General features: G+C 40.5%; 1 protein-coding gene across 2 annotated transcripts; it reads left to right on the plus strand.

Moving 5' to 3' along the window:
* Window positions 1–67: 67 nt before the first annotated feature.
* galnt7 (UDP-N-acetyl-alpha-D-galactosamine: polypeptide N-acetylgalactosaminyltransferase 7) lies at window positions 68–20,835 on the plus strand. Of its 2 annotated transcripts, none has more exons than XM_054604842.1 (15): window positions 68–504; window positions 5,276–5,387; window positions 6,249–6,564; window positions 10,040–10,206; window positions 10,873–11,003; window positions 11,283–11,362; window positions 13,013–13,195; window positions 14,858–14,975; window positions 15,106–15,228; window positions 15,310–15,425; window positions 16,628–16,730; window positions 16,860–16,958; window positions 17,483–17,611; window positions 17,811–17,841; window positions 18,412–20,835. In XM_054604842.1, exons 1-15 carry the CDS (start codon window positions 382–384, stop codon window positions 18,516–18,518), a joined length of 1,938 nt encoding a protein of 645 aa, XP_054460817.1. In that variant the 5' UTR covers window positions 68–381; the 3' UTR covers window positions 18,519–20,835. The 2 variants fall into 2 exon arrangements, with proteins under 2 accessions (XP_054460817.1, XP_054460819.1); XM_054604844.1 differs by lacking the exon at window positions 13,013–13,195 and adding an exon at window positions 13,430–13,612.
* The last annotated feature ends 272 nt before the right edge of the window (window positions 20,836–21,107 follow it).

Consider the following 21,107-nt stretch of genomic DNA (forward strand, 5'->3'; position numbering starts at 1 on the left):
ACCTCCACCTAACCAACAACCAGACAGACCTCTTGTTACTCCACCCACACCCAGTGAACATCTTTAATATCGGAGTCCACGAGAGTCTAACGTGACTTACGGGACGTATCAGAATGACTTCTGAGTGAAGCGGTTCCTGAGAGAGGAGCCATTGAACGCACCACAGCCGCTGGACGGAGCCAGAGACCGGCTGTGAAGACCCGGAGCGGACCGGACCCACCAGCCTGACGGGCACCGGTCATATGAGCAGACAGCACCACTGCCCGCCCAGTTAGTCCCGGTCTGGTTGCCAACAGGCGTTAGCTGTGAGCTGGTCGTTAGCCCCGTAGCGTTAGCAGCTAACCTAGCTTAGCTGTTAGCCACCAAGGAAGCGCTCCCAAGATGAGGCTGAAAGTTGGATTTCTTATCCGGAGTTTGCTTTTTATTGGCATCTTTCTTGGATTGCTGGTGCTCTGGTCTTCTCTGTCACCGAAAGCCAACGATGAAAGTCCCTTTGAGAAGCGGGTGAGTTGACACCAGTTCACCCAGTGTCGAGGGTAGCATAGCATAGCATAGCATAGCATAGCATAGCATAGCATAGACACGTTGAAGTGGACACAGAAGGTCGTAGTGGCACTGTGTGTGTGTGTGTGTGTGTGTGTGTGTGTGTGTGTGTGTGTGTGTGTGTGTGTGTGTGTGTGTGTGTGTGTGTGTGTGTGTGTGTGGTAACGCCGTTATTCGGACGCGCATTCATTCAGCGGCTAGGCTCGTTCTAACTCACGTCGGTTGTCATGGAGATGTGTTCCTAGCTTACGGTTGCCGCTGGCGCTAGTTTAGCTTCCTGGATATGCTTTGCTTGTGTAGTAATGTTGTTGACTCGTTTTGTGTGTAACATTACAGTTGCATCTTAGGTGTTTTCATACCAGTACAGTACCTCTATGCACCTCTATTTGACTGTTACCGTGAACTCTGCATTCCTAAACACCGGATCCACATCCGCATACGTCACCATGTCGGTGCCATGCCTCTTCAGTTAACTCTGCCTTTGATAGAAGTCCTTGTGTTTACAGTAGCAGTCAACAGTGTGGACAAACCTTCTCATTCAACTACTTTGAAGGATCTAAAATATAAAACATATTCTGGTTTGTTGAGCATTTGTTTGTTTACCACATAATTCCATATGTGTTCCTTCATAGTTTGGATTTCTTCAATATTAATCTACAATGTAGAAAAAAATAAAGAAAAACCATTGAATGAGAAGGTGTGTCCAAACTTTTGACTGGTACTGTATATATATTTTTAAATTGGCAAATTTTCTTTAATCAAGCACGTCACGTGATATTACTTTCTTAAAAGACCAATTAGACCGTCTAATGATGTTGTCTTTGGTTTTTGATATTTTCAAATGCGTCCCGATTATTTATTTAGATAGATAGATAGATAGATAGATAGATAGATAGATAGATAGGGAACGATAGATAGATAGATAGGGAACGTGCAAGGGAACTTGCACGTTCTTCATTGTTTCTGGACATGAAGCGACGTAAAGTTCCCCTGGCAGGAGAGGGTGAGCCGAGCTTCTTAGGCTTTAGAAGGAAGCCCAACAACAAGATGGACTCACATTCTGCTGGGTTTGGGGTCTCGTCGGACTGGCCCGACCTCAATGACCTTTGCGTGCGAGCTGGAGTCTCCCTGGACTGGGTGAAGTCTGACTCAGACACTGTAATGGTGTCTGAGGATGTAATAACTGACTGTACAATCTCAGTAAGGGTAACTGTCAATGATACTGAACATCATGTATCACCAGCTCACACACGCAGGTACCTGCTAGGGTTAGAACAGCAGAGGCAGCAACAACACTGGACTGGTCTAAAGCTACAGGGAAAGCTAGCATGTATTCCCACTGCAGATCACACAGTTTCTCACACAATATTCAAGAACTATGCAGTTGATGAGGATATTCTTACATTTGCAGTTAAAGCCAGATTACAAGTTCTTCCAACCAGACTCAATCTCTCTCTGTGGTACCCTAACAGATTTCCTCCTCATTGTCTGCACCACGACAACTCAACCATAGAATCACTGTCACATATTCTGAATGGCTGCCATGTATACAAGGGCATGTATATTTCCAGACATGATAGAATTGTTGATTTACTGGTTAAGAACATGCTTTTATATACCCCACCTTCCTCCGTTAAAGTATATACCCATTCAAGGGTTTCATCTGACATGTTCACTCTGTGCAATAACGAAGTTGACTATTTTTCAAATGTGACAGCCAATACACCAGATGTTATTGTTGTTGATGAGGTAAGCAGAGAAGTCACCATCTTAGAAGTAAGCTGTACGTTTGACTATAGTCTGGAGGAGGCATTCCTTGCCAAGGTTACAAAATACCAACTTCTCAGAAATGAGATTGCACAACTGGGGTACACCTGCAAACTACTTGTGTTTATATTTGGAAGCCTTGGCCATGTCCACAGACTCGTCATAAGGGGTTTGCAGATGGCTGGAATTCCGAAGCCAAAAGCTAAAGCACTTGCAAAATTCTGCTCCATATCTGTATTAATAGGCAGCCGCCACATATGGAGGAGACGCTGCTTCCTGTATCCATAGACTGAGATCAGACATGCCAAAGAGATTCTGGGCTTGATGAGTGCATCTACCAGTGTTTGTGTTCAAGATTTGTTATTGTAAAATGTGAACATAAATAAATGACTAAAATGTGTGTGTGTGTGTGTGTGTGTGTGTGTGTGTGTGTGTGTGTGTGTGTGTGTGTGTGTGTGTGTGTGTGTGTGTGTGTGTGTGTGTGTGTGTGTGTGTGTGTGTGTGTGTGTGTGTGTGTGTGTGTGTGTAACGCCGTTATTCGGACGCGCATTCATTCAGCGGCTAGGCTCGTTCTAACTCACGTCGGTTGTCATGGAGATGTGTTCCTAGCTTACGGTTGCCGCTGGCGCTAGTTTAGCTTCCTGGATATGCTTTGCTTGTGTAGTAATGTTGTTGACTCGTTTTGTGTGTAACATTACAGTTGCATCTTAGGTGTTTTCATACCAGTACAGTACCTCTATGCACCTCTATGTGACTGTTACCGTGAACTCTGCATTCCTAAACACCGGATCCACATCCGCATACGTCACCATGTCGGTGCCATGCCTCTTCAGTTAACTCTGCCTTTGATAGAAGTCCTTGTGTTTACAGTAGCAGTCAACAGTGTGGACACACCTTCTCATTCAACTACTTTGAAGGATCTAAAATATAAAACATATTCTGGTTTGTTGAGCATTTGTTTGTTTACCACATAATTCCATATGTGTTCCTTCATAGTTTGGATTTCTTCAATATTAATCTACAATGTAGAAAAAAATAAAGAAAAACCATTGAATGAGAAGGTGTGTCCAAACTTTTGACTGGTACTGTATATATATTTTTAAATTGGCAAATTTTCTTTAATCAAGCACGTCACGTGATATTACTTTCTTAAAAGACCAATTAGACCGTCTAATGATGTTGTCTTTGGTTTTTGATATTTTCAAATGCGTCCCGATTATTTATTTAGATAGATAGATAGATAGATAGATAGATAACATTTAAGTTTATGTTGGGAGTATTTTCTGAGGTACTTGTATATACATGTACGCTGGATAAATTATCTTGTGATACCCACATATGTAGGTTTTTTTAAAAGCCTATAGCATATTATAGATGCATACTCATACAAACAAGATCTGCACTCATGTCCCTTTAGTGCTGCTTTATGAACCAATTTAAAGGCGCTACATTCAATATCAAGGTCATTCATAAGATAAGATAAGATAATCCTTTATTAGTCCCGCAGTGGGGAAATTTGCAGGCTTACAGCAGCATAGAGTAAAGTGCACACAAGAGACATAGTAGAAGAAAGACAAGATAAAAGTAAAAAATGAAAATAAAAAAAACAAGTATTATAAATAAGCAATAAAAAAACAGAAGAAAATCAACAATAACTGAAATATTATATTTACAGACAGAAAAAAAACTATTTTAACTATTATTTAACTATTATTGCACAGTGTAATGTATTGCACAGGTTTTTATTGTCATGTTATTATTGTCATGTGGTCTGCTGGGAGCAGAGTTGGTTGTGCATATAGCAGCAAACAGCCTTTTACTATGTCAAGATATAGCTGCGTAATGTCTACCTGAGCAGAGAATTAAATGCAAATTTCCCCGCTGCGGGACTAATAAAGGATTATCTTATCTTAAATCTTAAATCACTCTGCCTCTGTGTGTGTTGTTATCTGAGTTTCCTCAGCTTTGTTGACATAGTTGGGTCAGCCTGAGTGCCTTGTAGTGCATGTTCATGCATGTGAGAGTGCCCCACTGGCTAGCTCATGGCTGCCGCTCTACACTGCGCTCATACGGCAGTTAAGGCTGATAACACTGTCTCGACGGATGGCGTTAACGCGAAAGCATAGTGCCCACCCTCCAGTTTCACCTTAGGTTAAAACAGTTAGCTCTGTCAGCACTTTTGCAGTTGTTTGCACTGTTAGCGCTGTGAACATCGTTACCTGCAAGCCGCTGGCTCAGCCATAGCCATGTTGAAAGCCAGTGAGAGGCAATAGAAATGCTCCCAATCTCGTATTTAGCAGCTTTAAGATTTCATAAAGACGTATTGAGTGTATATGAATCTATGATGTTGTGCCACAAAATGGCCATAAAAAGGAAACACACCATTGAAGTATAGGGGAGCAACAAAAAACATTTCTACAAATTGAGACTTTTGTGAAATAAGGCTTGAGTGACTAGTACATTGTCTGTCTATTGCTGGTGGACTTTTTTGGTCACTTTCAGTTCAATCAATAGGAGCGTTGCCGGAGGCAATATGTTTTCAGGTTGTCTGTCAGTCTGCCCCATTCTTGTGAATGCAAATGTCTCAGGAACCCCTGGAGGAAATGTCTTAAATTTGGCAACAATGTCCACTTGGACTCAAAGATGAACTGATTATAATTTTGTGGTCAAAGATCAACGTCACTTTGACCTTCCCAAACATGTGAAAAAAATCCACAAGGTACCGTTTTTAATCGGCCTTTAGGTCCCCTAAATGGTTGATAGGGTCAGACTCAACAATACAGTAAATGTGCTCTTATCAGCTCTAATTAATTTCCCAAATGATACACATAGCTGTTTAATCATATCGTTTTATTTTTACTCATTCATTTATTATTTCCCAGCATGTTAAACCACTGTATTATCCTTATATGTAATATTAATAATGTGCATTCTGTGTAATGTCACTGTCGTATCGTCCATCCAGGATGATGGTGTGCTGCCCAAAGGAGACCTAGCAGATCAGTTTAAGCCTGTGGTGCCCTGGCCTCATGTGGAAGGGGTGGAGGTCGACCTCAACTCCATCAGACTCAAACATGGTGAGGTACAATTCCATTTTTAAACATCCCATAAACAAACACATCTTTCACATTCTCTCGAAAAAGACTAAAGCTTTTATTAAGCAGGCGCTGCTGTAACGGTTACCTGCCATTTTATAAGTCCTGATACATATGTTAAATGTACAATATTTTTTATATCTGTGACTTTTACCAAAAAGGAGTGTTTGCAAGGTAGTTAGGCTGTTGAACACTGTACCAAAAAGTTGATCAGAGAGTAAAGGCAGGCTAGTGAACACAGAACCCAGAGTTAGTCTGGAAACTGTTGAAGCTATGTTTGTTTATGTTTTGTTTAAGATCTGTTCACCTCTGATCATTTTATACATTTTACAGTTTGAAAGTGTCAATGTAATGCAATGTTGTAATTGTGGTGCCCTAGTTAATTTATTACTCCAAAAGAGAAAATTCTTCCAAAATCTTCAAATATTCTCCCTGCCCACTGTTGATGTTTTGAAATGTAAAATTGTCAACCACGGGCCAGGAGGAAATTGGATGACATAACAAAATCAGAAATTGTATATTCAACTAATGCAACAATCAAAACATTTATTTCTATGAAAAGTAAATGTCAGTTGCAGCCTAAGTAGCTGATAACAATGCAAACCAAGTGAACAACAGGGATTATGAACAAGGCAGGATCTTAATAAGGGTCCTTTGGCACAAACTGAGCTGCACACAGCACTTTCTTTTGTATCTGTACCAGATTTTGTATATTATGCATGTATATTTATAAATGTTTATGTATCTTTAAAACTTAATAAAGCTTGCTAAAAACAAGAAAAAAAGAAACCCTGTGGTACACTACAATTGTGTAATACTTTGGGTTCTGGTTGCCCTCTCCAGGTGGGGCCATCAATCCCCAGAATCCTGACCAGCCGAACCAGAAGCAGGTGATCCAGCAGCAGTATGTGACATTCAAGCCCCACACACAAGCCTACACCAGCCCCGCCCTGAAGAAAGGTATACTGGGTAACTTTGAGCCCAAGGAACCTGAGCCTGAGGGGGTCCCTGGCGGCCCTGGAGAGGGAGCCAAGCCGTTTGTCCTGGGTCCAGAGTACAAAGATGCCATCCAGAGTTCCATCAAAGAGTTTGGCTTCAACATGGTAGCTAGTGACATGATCTCACTGGACAGAACCATCAGTGATATACGCCATGAAGAGTGAGTTCTTCTGTTCATACAACCACAAATCTGACAAGTTCTTTACTCACTGTGTTGTTTGTTTTAAATGTAATCCACCCCAGATTACTATTACAGCTTAATCCAAATTTTTCACAACATGTCATAATAAATCACCACCACACTTGACATCATTCACTGTCTTGTAGGAACAGTTAAATTATCACTCGCAAATCCTAGATGAAATATCACAAAAACATAAAATGAAAGCGAACCGAATCTCTGCATGTTTAGTTTAAGTAAGTGAAGATAATACATACAAAACGTCATATACACACATCCGCCAAATTGTTTGTCTATAGCCCCTGTTTAGCCCTGGCATTAACATGCATGATCCAATCACAAATGCACTCAAGATGCAGTAAAGACTCATTGAGGTCTGTTCGCTCACTTTGAAGGATAGCTGACTCAACTGACTGAGATACAGTGGGTACGGAAAGTATTCAGACCCCTTTAAATTTTTCACTCTTTATTTCATTGCAGCCATTTGCTAAAATCGAAAAAGTTCATTTTTTTTCGCATTAATGTACACTCAGCAACCCATCTTGACAGAAAAAAACAGAAATGTAGAAATTTTTGCAAATTTATTAAAAAAGAAAAACTGAAATATCACATGTGACACTCATATTTAACTCACATGCTGTCCATTTCTTCTGATCCTCCTTGAGATGGTTCTACTCCTTCATTGGAGTCCAGCTGTGTTTAATTAAACTGATTGGACTTGATTAGGAAAGGCACACACCTGTCTATATAAGACCTTACAGCTCACAATGCATGTCAGAACAAATGAGAATCATGAGGTCGAAGGAACTGCCCAAGGAGCTCAGAGACAGAATTGTGGCAAGGCACAGATCTGGCCAAGGTTACAAAAGAATTTCTGCAGCACTCAAGGTTCCTAAGAGCACAGTGGCCTCCATAATCCTTAAATGGAAGAAGTATGGGATGACCAGAACTCTTCCTAGACCTGGCCGTCCAGCCAAACTGAGCAATCGTGGGAGAAGAGCCTTGGTGAGAGAGGTAAAGAAGAACCCAAAGATCACTGTGGCTGAGCTCCAGAGATGCAGTAGGGAGATGGGAGAAAGTTCCACAAAGTCAACTATCACTGCAGCCCTCCACCAGTCGGGGCTTTATGGCAGAGTGGCCCGACGGAAGCCTCTCCTCAGTGCAAGACATATGAAAGCCTGCATAGAGTTTGCCAAAAAACACATGGAGGACTCCCAAACTATGAGAAATAAGATTCTCTGGTCTGATGAGACCAAGATTGAACTTTTTGGCGTTAATTCTAAGCGGTATGTGTGGAGAAAACCAGGCACTGCTCATCACCTGCCCAATACAATCCCAACAGTGAAACATGGTGGTGGCAGCATCATGCTATGGGGGTGTTTTTCAGCTGCAGGGACAGGACGACTGGTTGCAATTGAAGGAAAGATGAATGCGGCCAAGTACAGAGATATCCTGGAAGAAAACCTCCTCCAGAGTGCTCAGGACCTCAGACTGGGCCGAAGGTTCACCTTCCAACAAGACAATGACCCGAAGCACACAGCTAAAATAACAAAGGAGTGGCTTCGGAACAAGTCTGTGACCATTCTTGACTGGCCCAGCCAGAGCCCTGACCTAAACCCAATTGAGCATCTCTGGAGAGACCTGAAAATGGCTGTCCACCAACGTTCACCATCCAACCTGACAGAACTGGAGAGGATCTGCAAGGAAGAATGGCAGAGGATCCCCAAATCCAGGTGTGAGAAACTTGTTGCATCATTCCCAAGAAGACTCATGGCTATACTAGCTCAAAAGGGTGCTTCTACTCAATACTGAGCAAAGGGTCTGAATACTTATGACCATGTGATATTTCAGTTTTTCTTTTTTAATAAATTTGCAAAAATTTCTACATTTCTGTTTTTTCCTGTCAAGATGGGTTGCTGAGTGTACATTAATGCGAAAAAAAAATAAAAAACTTTTTCGATTTTAGCAAATGGCTGCAATGAAACAAAGGGTGAAAAATTTAAAGGGGTCTGAATACTTTCCGTACCCACTGTATGTGCAGAGCACTAGAACAAGAACACCACCGACAAGCTATTAACGTGTGTGCGTGTGCGTGTGTGTGTGTGACTTGTGTCGCCGAGGGTTATGTTGCGTCTATACTTTACTAGGGCAATGAAATGATGATACAAAGAACTGAACCAAGATGGCAAACACTTGATATATATATATATATACACACACACACACACTCTGCATCAAGAGGCAACTCCACAAATAGCAATTATAGGTTTATAGCTTGTCGTGGTGTTCTTGTTCTAGTGCTCTGCACATATCTGACACATGCCTACCCACCCGCCTACTCTCATCCCCGGCTTTCGGAAGCTTTGTGTGGCTGTTGCGGCAGTAGGAAGGACCCCGTAGAATCTCTGGTAGACAGTAGCCTTGTATTTTGATGTTCATAAAATGTACCCAAATTCCAGAATATGTAGGATATCACTACTGCTGTCTCCCGGTTAAAAACATTAAGCATTTCTAGATGTACTTGGATTTGTCCACTTATGATCAGATTGCCAAAGACGCATGCTAATGCCAGGTCTGAACAGATTAATTTATCTAGAACCAAACTACTCCAAACACCTGACGATGGACTCAGCAAACACACAAAGACACACAGAAGGTGTGACTCGAACGCACCCCACTAAACAATCTGCCTGTAACAGGTTTGACTGATGATGAAGATTACACATTGCCAAACCAGCCGTTTACATTACAACATGACGGATGCATAATGTTTGCCATCATTCTGAGCCCCATCCAGTCTTTTTTACAAACCTTTAACAAAGGCTGACAATATATTTCAGCAATATTTTTTACTGTTCAATTTAAAGTAACATCCAGCACCAAACTGAGGAAAAACTCATTGAATTAATCTTTTGTCTTGACGATCACAAGTTAAACACTAGCAATATGACATTTATGCTACCACCCACCATTAGGCTTTCTCTCCTCTCTCAGATCAGCAGTCCCGCCATTTTAAGTGTATTATCTATAGGGCGTGCTGACTGCCATCTCCTGTAGGTAATACACTGACAGTGGATATGAGCCACTTTAAAACAACCGAACCATCCCTTTAATGCAAAATATTTAGCAGATAATACAATTTCTAACGACTCCAAATATAAGCCCCACCCCTTTACAGTATCATCAAAACACAGATATTTTTTGTGACATAAACCGATACAGATACAGTTGTAGCATTACCTTACACCGCTAATACCTTCTGCATGACATGCAACTCTAAAACTCAACTGATTGTCACAATGCATTAGATTACTATTTTCACCCACACGCCCACACATCCAATGAGTGACATAAAGTTGCATTAGAGGGAAAGCAGCAACATTACTTATGGCAACCTGTAATGAATGAGTGAATTTAACTGACACGCACTTGTCCCTCTGTCCCACCTCTCTAGGTGTAAGTACTGGCACTATGATGACAGACTGATGACCTCCAGTGTGGTGATTGTCTTCCATAATGAGGGCTGGTCTACATTGATGAGAACAATCCACAGTGTCATCAAGAGGACTCCCAGGAAATACCTGGCTGAGATAGTCATGATAGATGACTTCAGCAACAAAGGTGGGTTTCCTTTCCTCACATACTGTATATGAGTGTGGGGAAACTGTAATCCTAGTTCCATTGTGATTATCTCTTGAATTACTCGGCATCAACCAACAAAAACAAGTAATCTAATTAAGGAGAGCTACCTTAGTGCCAGTCTTTGACTACTCGCCTCTGTCAGCAAGGTGAAGTCACATTTTTCTAGTTATTAAACAATTGTGATTGTTGCAGGGTGCAAAAGCAACATATATTTTATTCTGTGCCCCAAGAGGGAAGGTCATTAGATGTTAATTATGGTGTTGCCATTCCATATGGACCAAGTCTATCTATGGCTGCCATTCAAGTTGAGCAAGAGATTCATTATCACGCTAAACCTCTAGTTTCTCACTCTGCTTTAACAGAAAAAAATCATACATCTTCATCTTATCATAGAGTCCAGAGTATAGCTTGTTGCTGCTTAATTGATACGGACGAACTGTCATGGATGTGTGTAACAGTGGCAGTGTGGTTAAAATGGTGGAAGGAAAAGAGCTAAATTAATCTTGTTCAAAGATGACAGCTGCTCTGGACTCACTTTATTAGGTCCAACTATTGTCTTTTGTCAAACAAGTACCTCCATTGGTGGTTTACAAAGTAAACTGTAATGGTGTTAAATATTATTGCATGTGTGTGTGTGATGTGTAGCCCATCTGAAGGAGCGTTTGGAGGACTACATTAAGCAATGGAACGGTCTTGTAAAACTCTTCAGAAATGAGAAGAGAGAAGGACTGATCCAGGCCAGGAGTATCGGAGCCAAGAAGGCCAATAAAGGACAGGTATCAGATCTTGATGCTACTGCTGCTCCCATCAATGCAGCTGCTCCTACCACAACTAGTGTCACTAGTGTGTGAATATTTCACTTGTAATCAGTGGCTCTACCTTCAAAATCTGTTTGTACAATATTCCAAATACAGTTTCTACGTTAGGCTTTCAGCTAATACTAGGTAATAAGCAGCTAGTAGTATTGACCAGACTGATACCAGACTGAAACAATGACATTCTTGTCAGACTAGGGAACACAGACATTCAAGTGTTTGTGTGTGTTTGTTTTCGAGGTGCTGATCTACCTGGATGCTCATTGCGAAGTTGGAATCAACTGGTATGCTCCACTAGTTGCTCCTATTTCAAAAGACAGGTAACACACACACACACACACACACACACACACACACACACACACACACACACACACACACACACACACACACACACACACACACACACCCCTGCTGAGGCTGAAATCCATCAGAGATTATCTATGACTCAATTGCAGTCTATCTTTTATATCATAACGCTGCTTTCCAGCACATCTTATACATTTTGTACTTTTTATGGTCAGTATGGTATGGTCTAAACAGGAAACATTGTTCAAACATTTTTATGCTATCATTTCTTTATACAGCTTAATAGTATTCCACTGTTGGTGCATGCAGGCATTCAAATGGAAGCTTTTACACAAATCATTTTTCATGTCCTATTTTGATATCTGTACTGGAATATCCCAAACTGTGCTCATACCTTTTTCTAAACTAGAGGCTCACTTTGTGCAGATCATTCAAATACATAATTACCACTATTTACAGTTTATTTTCTGTCCTGATCCAGTGGTAGAGATTTATGGGCGCTTGTATTTTACAGATATGTACATGTCCATCAGTTGTTCCAGATGTTTCACTGCATTAAATCTGCTTCTGCTTTCAGCTGCAACATTGTACTTAAGCCCTGTTGCTGCAGGATTCTGTACCATGCATAAAGTATATTTAAGCATAAGAAGAGTGTGGCCACAGATGCAAATAAGCATCACCCTGAAAAGACACACACTATCGATGACTCTGCTTTTTTATATCTATCAATACTACATCATTGAGTGCTGCATCTGCACCAACTCTGCAGGCTGTATGTACTGTTTATGCATCTTTTACAATCAAGAAATGATTCTGTGATATGACATGCACTTTGCTGTTTAGCCTCTTCAATAGGTTTCACTGTAGGTGAGCCACAGAACTGTTTAATCTCAAGCGCTGCTTTTTGCAATGCAAAATAAAAATACTGCGCTGTTGGATTTGGTAATGACACAAGATGCATGTCATAGCCAGTGGTTGCCTTTCTCGTCTGTTTTACAGGGTTGTCAAAATGCCGAAATTAAACTATTATTAGCATTAGAATTTTAATATATTTTGTTATTTATAATAAGACATAGGCCTATTCAAAGATGGAGTCTGTGTTTCTTAAACAATAGAATTTTGGTCAAATGATGTCTTCACAGTCCACTAGCTGTCCGTTCTGTGTATTTTTGGGTTCTTTTTACATTCAAAGCTACCATTAAGGTTTGTGAATGAAACTTCAAAGCTGTGAGCCTCCTTTTTTGTGTGTGCGGCAGCAAGTGGGAGAACAAACAGTTTTTGATCGCAGTGAAAATGTTGTTTTCGAAAGGCTAAATTCCAACAAATATGGATTAAGATGTTGAATTTTTAAAATGATGGAATCACCAGACTTCCTAAACGTGGGATTTACCTATCATGCAAGCATTCATTCCTCATGGAGAAAATCCTGAAGCATGTGCTCCTTCCTGGTTCTTCACTCCGTCAAAATGACAGATGGCCTTCAGACTTTTCTTACATTGTTAAAAAAAAAAAAAAAAAAAATGTGGCAGAAATTATTCAGTCTTTGCTCCATATCTCAGTTGTAGAACTCACATCTGCAACAATCCTAACAGGGCATTGGAAGGAATTCCCCCAATAAGACCAATACAGACAAAGGTGTGTGTGTGTGTTTGTGTTTGTAGGACAGTATGTACAGTCCCACTGATAGACTATATAGATGGTAATGAGTACGGTATGGAGCCCCAGCAAGGTGGAGATGAGGACGGCCTGGCTAGAGGAGCATGGGATTGGAGCCTTCTCTGGAAGAGAGTACCGCTTAGCCAGAGAGAGAAGGCCCAGAGAAAACATACCACCCAGCCCTACCGGTACATTCATTGAGCCAGCATGCTAACACTCATTCCTGTTCTGTATGTTTTCTCCATCTCCCATTCCTTCACCCCACCTGTGCTATTCTCCACTCTGTCTCACTCTGTCTTTGTGTCTTTTACCGGCACTGCTGTCTGTATTCGCCCTTTTTTTCTCCTCCTTCATGTACACCACCCCTACACCTCTTCCCCCCCATGTATCTTTTACGCATGACCCCACCCCCACTCTGTCAGAACGGTGTGTACCGTGCCCCTGATCGACTCCGTCCACGGCCAGAAGTTCACCGTCGAGCCCCAGGGTGGAGGAGACAAGGACGGCTTCGCTAGAGGAGCCTGGGATTGGAGCATGCTTTGGAAAAGAGTTCCTCTGGGAGAAGCAGAAAAAAAACGCAGAAAAACTCAGACTGAGCCATATAGGTACAAAAAACCAATCCCGACTGACTAATCTGGACAGTGTCATCAATACAGAAGACAAACATCCCAATTAACCTGGACAGGTGGTAATGATATGTCTGACATTAAGACTATCAACAACTCAACTAACTTGTAAAGAAATGCTAATCTTAAACCAGAGAGATGAAAATACAGAAAACCAACTAGCTCATCTCAGTAAAACTGCTTAAATATACCAGGGTGTATGGGTACCATCAGCTAATATTTAATACCTACTCTATTTAGATATTTACATTTGGAAAATGTTTAATATATGAAATATATAGTGAGTCTAACCCTTACTGCATATCACAATTAACCAACTAAACCCAAACTATCTAATTGCTCTGATGGGGAGTAGCTGGCTACTGTTCTGTCCACTGACTGCCTGTCCTTCAATGTTTCCCTGTTTGCTTAATTTATCGCGATTTACTCGTACATCTTCTCCTCCAGATTGGATTTTGTGATGTTTTTGCTATAACTACAGTAATTTAGGCCAATTTAGCAAACAATTCCTGTTTTTGGGAGTCTGGGAGTCTGTGTTCATCTACCTCTATGGCATGGTCTTCAGTGAACATGATTGGGTCTGAATCTAAATACTGAGGTAGTGATGAGTTTGTGTTGGGATATTTTGTCTGGTCTACAGGGGAACTTCTGGTGTGAATTGGGTTTCGGACTGGGGCACCATCACCTTCACCTTCCCCCAATCACTTTTTAATTCATAGTGTCCTGTCAGTCTTTTTTCCTTCACTTTGCTTTCACTAATTGTTTTATTGTGCTTAGACTTTGTTTCTCTGTCCGTCTGATCTAATGTTCTCTGTGTTGTTGTTAATACTGTTACTGACTGAATGTGCTTTAAAGGGGCTAAATTTGATATTCAGAGCATTAATCTAGCAGCAAACAAGTATTAGCTATGTGAAGACAAGTGAAGTAATGTTGCCCTGAGCAGAGAATGAAGTCAAAGTCCCGGTCAACAATGTAGCATAGCAGCAACCATCTGTTTTCTACCACTCTTTCAACACTATTACTGCTGTCAAATTCTGACCATATTACACCAAGTTAATTTGTCCAAACCATTTGATTTAAATGCGCTTTTCTTTCTTTCTCTTGCGACATTTCAAGAGTTCACTTAAACATTTGCTAAATGACAAATTAATGGAAACCCGGCTAGTGATGCACCTGTTTGAACATGTTGTGGATGTGGGTGTGTGTCTGTCTTTATACCTGCAGGTCTCCAGCCATGGCGGGCGGTCTCTTTGCTATAGAGAGAGACTTCTTCTTTGAGCTGGGTCTGTATGACCCAGGACTGCAGATATGGGGAGGAGAGAATTTTGAAATATCGTACAAGGTAGACATGGCATAGGCCAGTTGATACAGACTGATGCTGAATGGTCACGTTCCCATTTAAGCATTTAGACCAATATTCATTTTGTTAAATATATATATATATTGATAAAAAACATTTCTATTTTATGTAGATCTGGCAGTGTGGTGGCCAGCTGCTCTTCGTACCCTGCTCTCGTATCGGACATATTTACAGACTTCAGGGATGGCAAGGCAACCCTCCACCTGCACATGTTGGATCGTCACCCACTCTGAAGGTTAAGTTCTCAGCATTGTATTATTGCTCAGAATGCAAAATAATTTTTATGTCATATTGAGAATCAGACGTGTGTCTACAGAACTATGTTCGTGTGGTGGAGACATGGTGGGATGACTATAAGGACTACTTCTACGCCAGTCGTCCTGAAACTCTCACTCTAGCCTACGGAGACATCAGTGACCTTAAACGCTTCAGGTATAACAAACTAAATATGCATACTTTGTATTATAATATTTAGACTTGTATTCTTTTTTTTCTCACTTGCTAACACTTTTCCAACACTGAATTTCTCATTTCAACCACTAGTTACCCACCTTGAAGCCCCTGTACACTGTCAGTTTAAGCTGTCCCACACAAAAGTTGACAATCGAGGTTCCTACTGTGAGAAAATCCCACCACATTAGCTGATTCAGAGCAAACTTCCAGGGGAAAAAAAGAGGTCTGGAGCTCACTGATTGATTTGCAGCCTCCAATTAAGAAAATTGATTAACGTTTCAGCATTACTGTGTGTTGTCAAATAGACAAAAGGCAAACACTTAAATAGTTAACCTCAAAGAGGTATACAAGTCTCTTTGGATAATCTTGAACTGAATGTCAAATCTATTGGATACCTGGATAAGGTCGGGAGTTGCAAGTACTGCAAAAGGGCTGCAAAGCAATCAGTGCAGTCCCTTCTTTTCTCTAGGAAGTTTGCTGTCCCCCCGAGCTAAGAGGCACCTGATTTAGCTTCATGCTGCTGAAAATGCACAGAAGACTCTTTAGAAATTAGAGTTTAGGTGACGAAAAACACTCCATAAAGCAACTTCAACTGTATTTAAATTTAGTTCATAGAAGTGTCAACGTTATTACCACAGTTTGTTTGTTTTTGCTACGTTTTCAAAACATGAGTGTCACAGATGGATGGCAACGTTGTTGATGTTGTTTCCATCTTTTTGTTTTCATTTACATTAATTGCACAAAACCTGACATTCCTCAAAACTGATGTTGTACAGCCAAGGCCTCATAAGACTCATCTGATGTCTAAAAGAGACATATCAGGAAATATTTCATCTCTGCAATTTAACTAACGCTAGTGTAATGTAGAGAATCAAATTATCCACATTTGTCTGGTTCAGAAGTGAAATGTACACACATACAAGCCTTTGTAGTTGTTTTAGTTTTCCTGTTCATGTCAGTTGTGGAATTGGTCATAGTGTATATTTATTCATATACTCTTTATAGTCATTTATTTATGCATTTTAATTCAACTTTAGACACTAAAGATTCTTATCATTTCAAATAAGATGACATTTTTTTTTCTTTTTTCAGAATTGGTTATGAAATGAAAACATGAGCAGCTTGCAGTGAAACTGGATTAATAGCTTGCTGTTTGTTGGCTGAAACTTTTATTTTGTCAGGGAGGAACATCGATGCAAGAGCTTCAAGTGGTTCATGGAGGAAATAGCATATGACATTCCACTGCACTACCCTCTGCCTCCTAAAAATGTAGAATGGGGGGAGGTAGGCTTGCACACACACACACACACACACACACAACGTGATACTGTTTCTTTCATGGTTGTTAGATGGCTCGTTTGAACCATTTTGTGAAATATCCCGTTTATGTTCATCCTTTCTGTGTCTGCATAGGTTCGAGGCTTTGAAACAAGTTACTGTATTGACAGTATGGGACACACAAATGGGGGCAATGTTGAAATAGGACCTTGCCACAGGATGGGGGGCAACCAGGTAATAAACAAACACACACACACACACACACACACACACACACACACACACACACACACACACACACACACACACACACACACACACACACACACACACACCTCATTTGGTATGTTGCATTGTCTCCTGTAGCTCTGTTCAGTCCAGATAGAGACGGTCTTGATTTTAGTTTGGTTTGGTCTTTGCTGAGCGAGTCGGCCACAGTATAGACAAACAATATGGAGCCCTTTCTAATTTACTTATTTTAAGAAGATTGGAATCAACGTCCCTCAGTAAAGAAGTAGTTTTTCTTATTCTGCCCATAATATTACTTGCCATGCTCTGTCAGAAATCAGCTTTTGCTTTTGGCAATTTTCCTTTTTGATTTTAACTCTCAAAACTAGTTATTGTACAGTAGTAGTAGTTGTTGTTTTTAGTCAGACATGGCTTAAAATGGCCTCAGGGCTTCTAGAACTTTACACTGCAGTCTTTGATATGCTAATTACTCCAGTTTAAACTGTGCGTGTGCACATGTGTGTTTGTAGTTGTTTCGTATCAATGAAGCCAACCAGTTGATGCAGTATGACCAGTGCCTGACGAGAGGAGGTGATAACTCAGCTGTCATCATCACACACTGTGATCAGAATCAGCACAATGAGTGGAAGTACTTCAAGGTGAGACACACACACACCACACACACACTACTGATAAAAACAAAACATCTCTTCAGTGCTTGTATTTGACCTTGCTCAACTCACCAGTGTGTGCAAACAGGAAAGGATGAGATCACACTGATTAATCTGAGACAGACAAGTTAGAAATTAGAAAAATATTGGAATGAAGGAGAATTCACCCACTCTGTCTATCTTCCAGGATCTCCACCGGTTCACTCATGTAACAACAGGTAAATATCTGCACTATTTTTAACACCGATCACAGATTTCACATTTTTCTCACACAGTGATTCAGTATCATCACGGACAATCTTCAGGTCCCCAGTGGAAGTAAGATTAGGAAGCCTTCATTTGAATATAGTTTTATCAAACTTCTTGAGTAGCCTGCACCCAATCTGAAAATGATCAGTCACTGATGGTGTCACACTACAAGTGTAGTATGTAGTACTTTTGCTTTGGTTTGTACATAAATACTGCAATCTGATCGGACAAAGCATGCAGCAAACACTAGCTGGCTGCTCAGGCACGATTTTCAGCCTGTTTCCAGCCCTTTTCACTAGAGGTCATTATTGTTCATCATTAGCTTGGCACAGATATATCAGTGTTGGACAATGAGTAACAAGAAGATATATTGGAAGAAATTTAGTGTTGATTATGAGTGATTTTCTTTTCTAAAGTTGAATTAGTTTAAGTTAGGGTGGCAAGAAAACAGAAAGAATAAGCTGTGGTTTAACAGAGTCATGTTAACTTCTAACTTATTTAAAGGTGATTAATAGTAATGTTCTGTATAATCCCAACAGGGAAATGTCTCGACCGCTCCGACCTGCTCCACAAAGTCTTCATATCAGACTGTGACACCAGTAAAACCACTCAGAAATGGGAGATGAACAACATAGTGGCTGTCTGAAGACTTAACAACTCGCACAAAGAAAACCACTGGAAGAATGAAGGGAAATATGGTGACTGTATGAGGACATATACACACACACACACACACACACACACACACACACACACACCAAGAAATACTTCCATACTTTACGTTTACAGATATATAAAGCTGATAATGTCCTTTTATAGAAAATATGTTTTTGATAGAAGTCAGTGTCAACTCCAACATGATGGAATCAAAATTGTCCAATTTAAAGATACTGAGTATCGACTATTAACAGCTTTAAACCAAAACTGTTGGTTGGTACCATATGGTCATGCATTATACAGACACATAGACACTCCAGGTGGCAGCAGAAGAACTGGTTGGTTTGGAGGCTGAAGCTATTGGTCCTCCGAATTACTTGTTGGAGTAACACTGAACTGGAAACATGTTGGGCTCTGTCTCTGTCCTTCTGTCTCTGTCCTTCATAGCGGTTTTGTTTACACAATTTCTCTATATCTGTTCTTTTGGGCTCTCAGGTCTTTTCCAAACACCTCCATTGATTTATGAAACTAATCCAATCAACTCTGACTATTGAACCATCATGCTCTTAATAGACCTTTTCATCAACTGTTAGTCAAACTGATTAGCTCACCGACCAAAGAATCCTTGTTATTGGTGGAGGATTCAATGTAGGTGTTTTAACCAAGTGTTGTACATATGCTGGCTGGCATAATGCTTTCTTTTGTCTACAAGTCAGGTTAAGATGGCTTTCGGCTTTAAAGGGAAATTTGGGGCACCTTAAATATGGATGTCTAATCACTGTTGATGGTAAATGTAGTACATTGAAGCAATAAGTTCCTCAGTGGATGCTATATTGACAGAGAATTCTGAGTTCTCCAGGGTTCTCCTCCCCTGCGGGTCTTGGTTGTCTCTTCCAGTTTATCTCCAGAATGTTGACGTTCTCCAGTGAAAACCTCTCATACATGGTAATGCACACAGTCTCGCCCTCTGCAACAACATCCAACAAAAGCTGCCCATGCTGACTCATCACAGCACTCATTGGCACCACCAGTTGGTGTTTGCACCCGGCAGCTTAGATTCTGGAGGATCCCCGCCAGCCATTTCCTCCCCCTAAAGCCTCGGCCTCTCTACGCTGCATTTCTTCGTTCATATACTCTGTCTTGAATAATTCCGGCTGAATATCCTAGTCAGCCTGTAGTTTCTTCAGTCTGAGCACAGGATGCAGGAAAAACAACCGATTTGCAGCTCCAAACTCAGCATTCTAGGTCTACAGCAGGCACTAAGGAATCAACTACATTAACCATCAACACAGATTGGACATATACACAACAAAAAAGATGACTGTTAACATGTTTCTGATCTATCCTGTTTGGTCATCTGCGTCTTTAAGAGCCTAATTGGCCAATTTCTACAGTGAGATGTATTTTAAGCTCTTATTGGCACATGTTGAATCGGCTGGACACTGAAATATTAGCATACTGAATTGTATTTTTCTTTCCTTTTTTTTACATTTGCACTCCAGAGTCTTTGAAAGGCCATTTTTAACATCCCGAATTAAAGGGCCACCTCCTAGCTTCAAGCTAATACAGCAGCTTTAAATTGGTTAATGAACAAGCAGGATTTAATTCACCACACCATATCAAAAGCCTGAACAGCACAAAAAAAATCATAAGAAAATAAAGCAAGCATCACTTGTGTCCCCCTACATAAAACAACAAGCGTTGTTTTCCCTAGAACCATATCAAGGTCCACATCTGAAACCATCAAACCTAGGATATGCCTTCAAATGCACAATAGCATGAATAAAAGTAGCTGTTCTTTATAAGTTCAATCCGATTGGCTGCCATTTACTTCTATTGCTATTTCAATTTGGCTTGAATTCATTTCATCAACTTCTACAGACATCGATGATCTGACTGATTGAGGACTTATGAACTGCCTGCCTTACTGACAGTGTTGATGAGTAATTCAGTAGCTGACCGGTAGTCTGTGAGTAACTGCCTGTGTGAAAATTATTTAAAAAAATACACTGGTTTGTTGGGTGGGGAATAATAACAGTGAGAAATACTTATTATCGGGAAAACAACAAATGAAGAAAATGTGTGTTTATTTGTTTTTGTTTTTGCAAGGGTAGAGGGTTTGGTGTATGGATGAACATGTATGCAATGTTTTGTACAATGTAAATAGATTTCTTTGTAAAGACGATCATGGTGCATTTTGTGAAGGGCCTTGAATGATGTACATATCTAACTTATAGCAGAAATTTAATAATATGGGGTGAAAAGGGGATGATCGAGCAAATAAAAGACCTGATTTTTACTACTAATTCTACTACTACTACTGTGTTCTCTCCTTATCGTGATTTCAGAAAAATAAGTTACTGCACCTTGACATGGTGCTGGAAAGGGGTCATACTGTTCATAGAATGTCCTAACCGTAACTAAAATCATAAAAAAAAAAAATGTTTTGTCACCAATCCCTTGTGGTGTCTTGCAGTGCTGATAGATTTTTCAACCCAATGAAATGTAGGTCAATGGAATTTTGTTTGTAACAAATAGTCCTAATGTGCAGCTGACTGTGTCTGGCATCCCGAGGACA

This window comes from Anoplopoma fimbria, chromosome 9 (genome assembly GCF_027596085.1).
Source record: "Anoplopoma fimbria isolate UVic2021 breed Golden Eagle Sablefish chromosome 9, Afim_UVic_2022, whole genome shotgun sequence".
NCBI lineage: Eukaryota > Metazoa > Chordata > Actinopteri > Perciformes > Anoplopomatidae > Anoplopoma > Anoplopoma fimbria.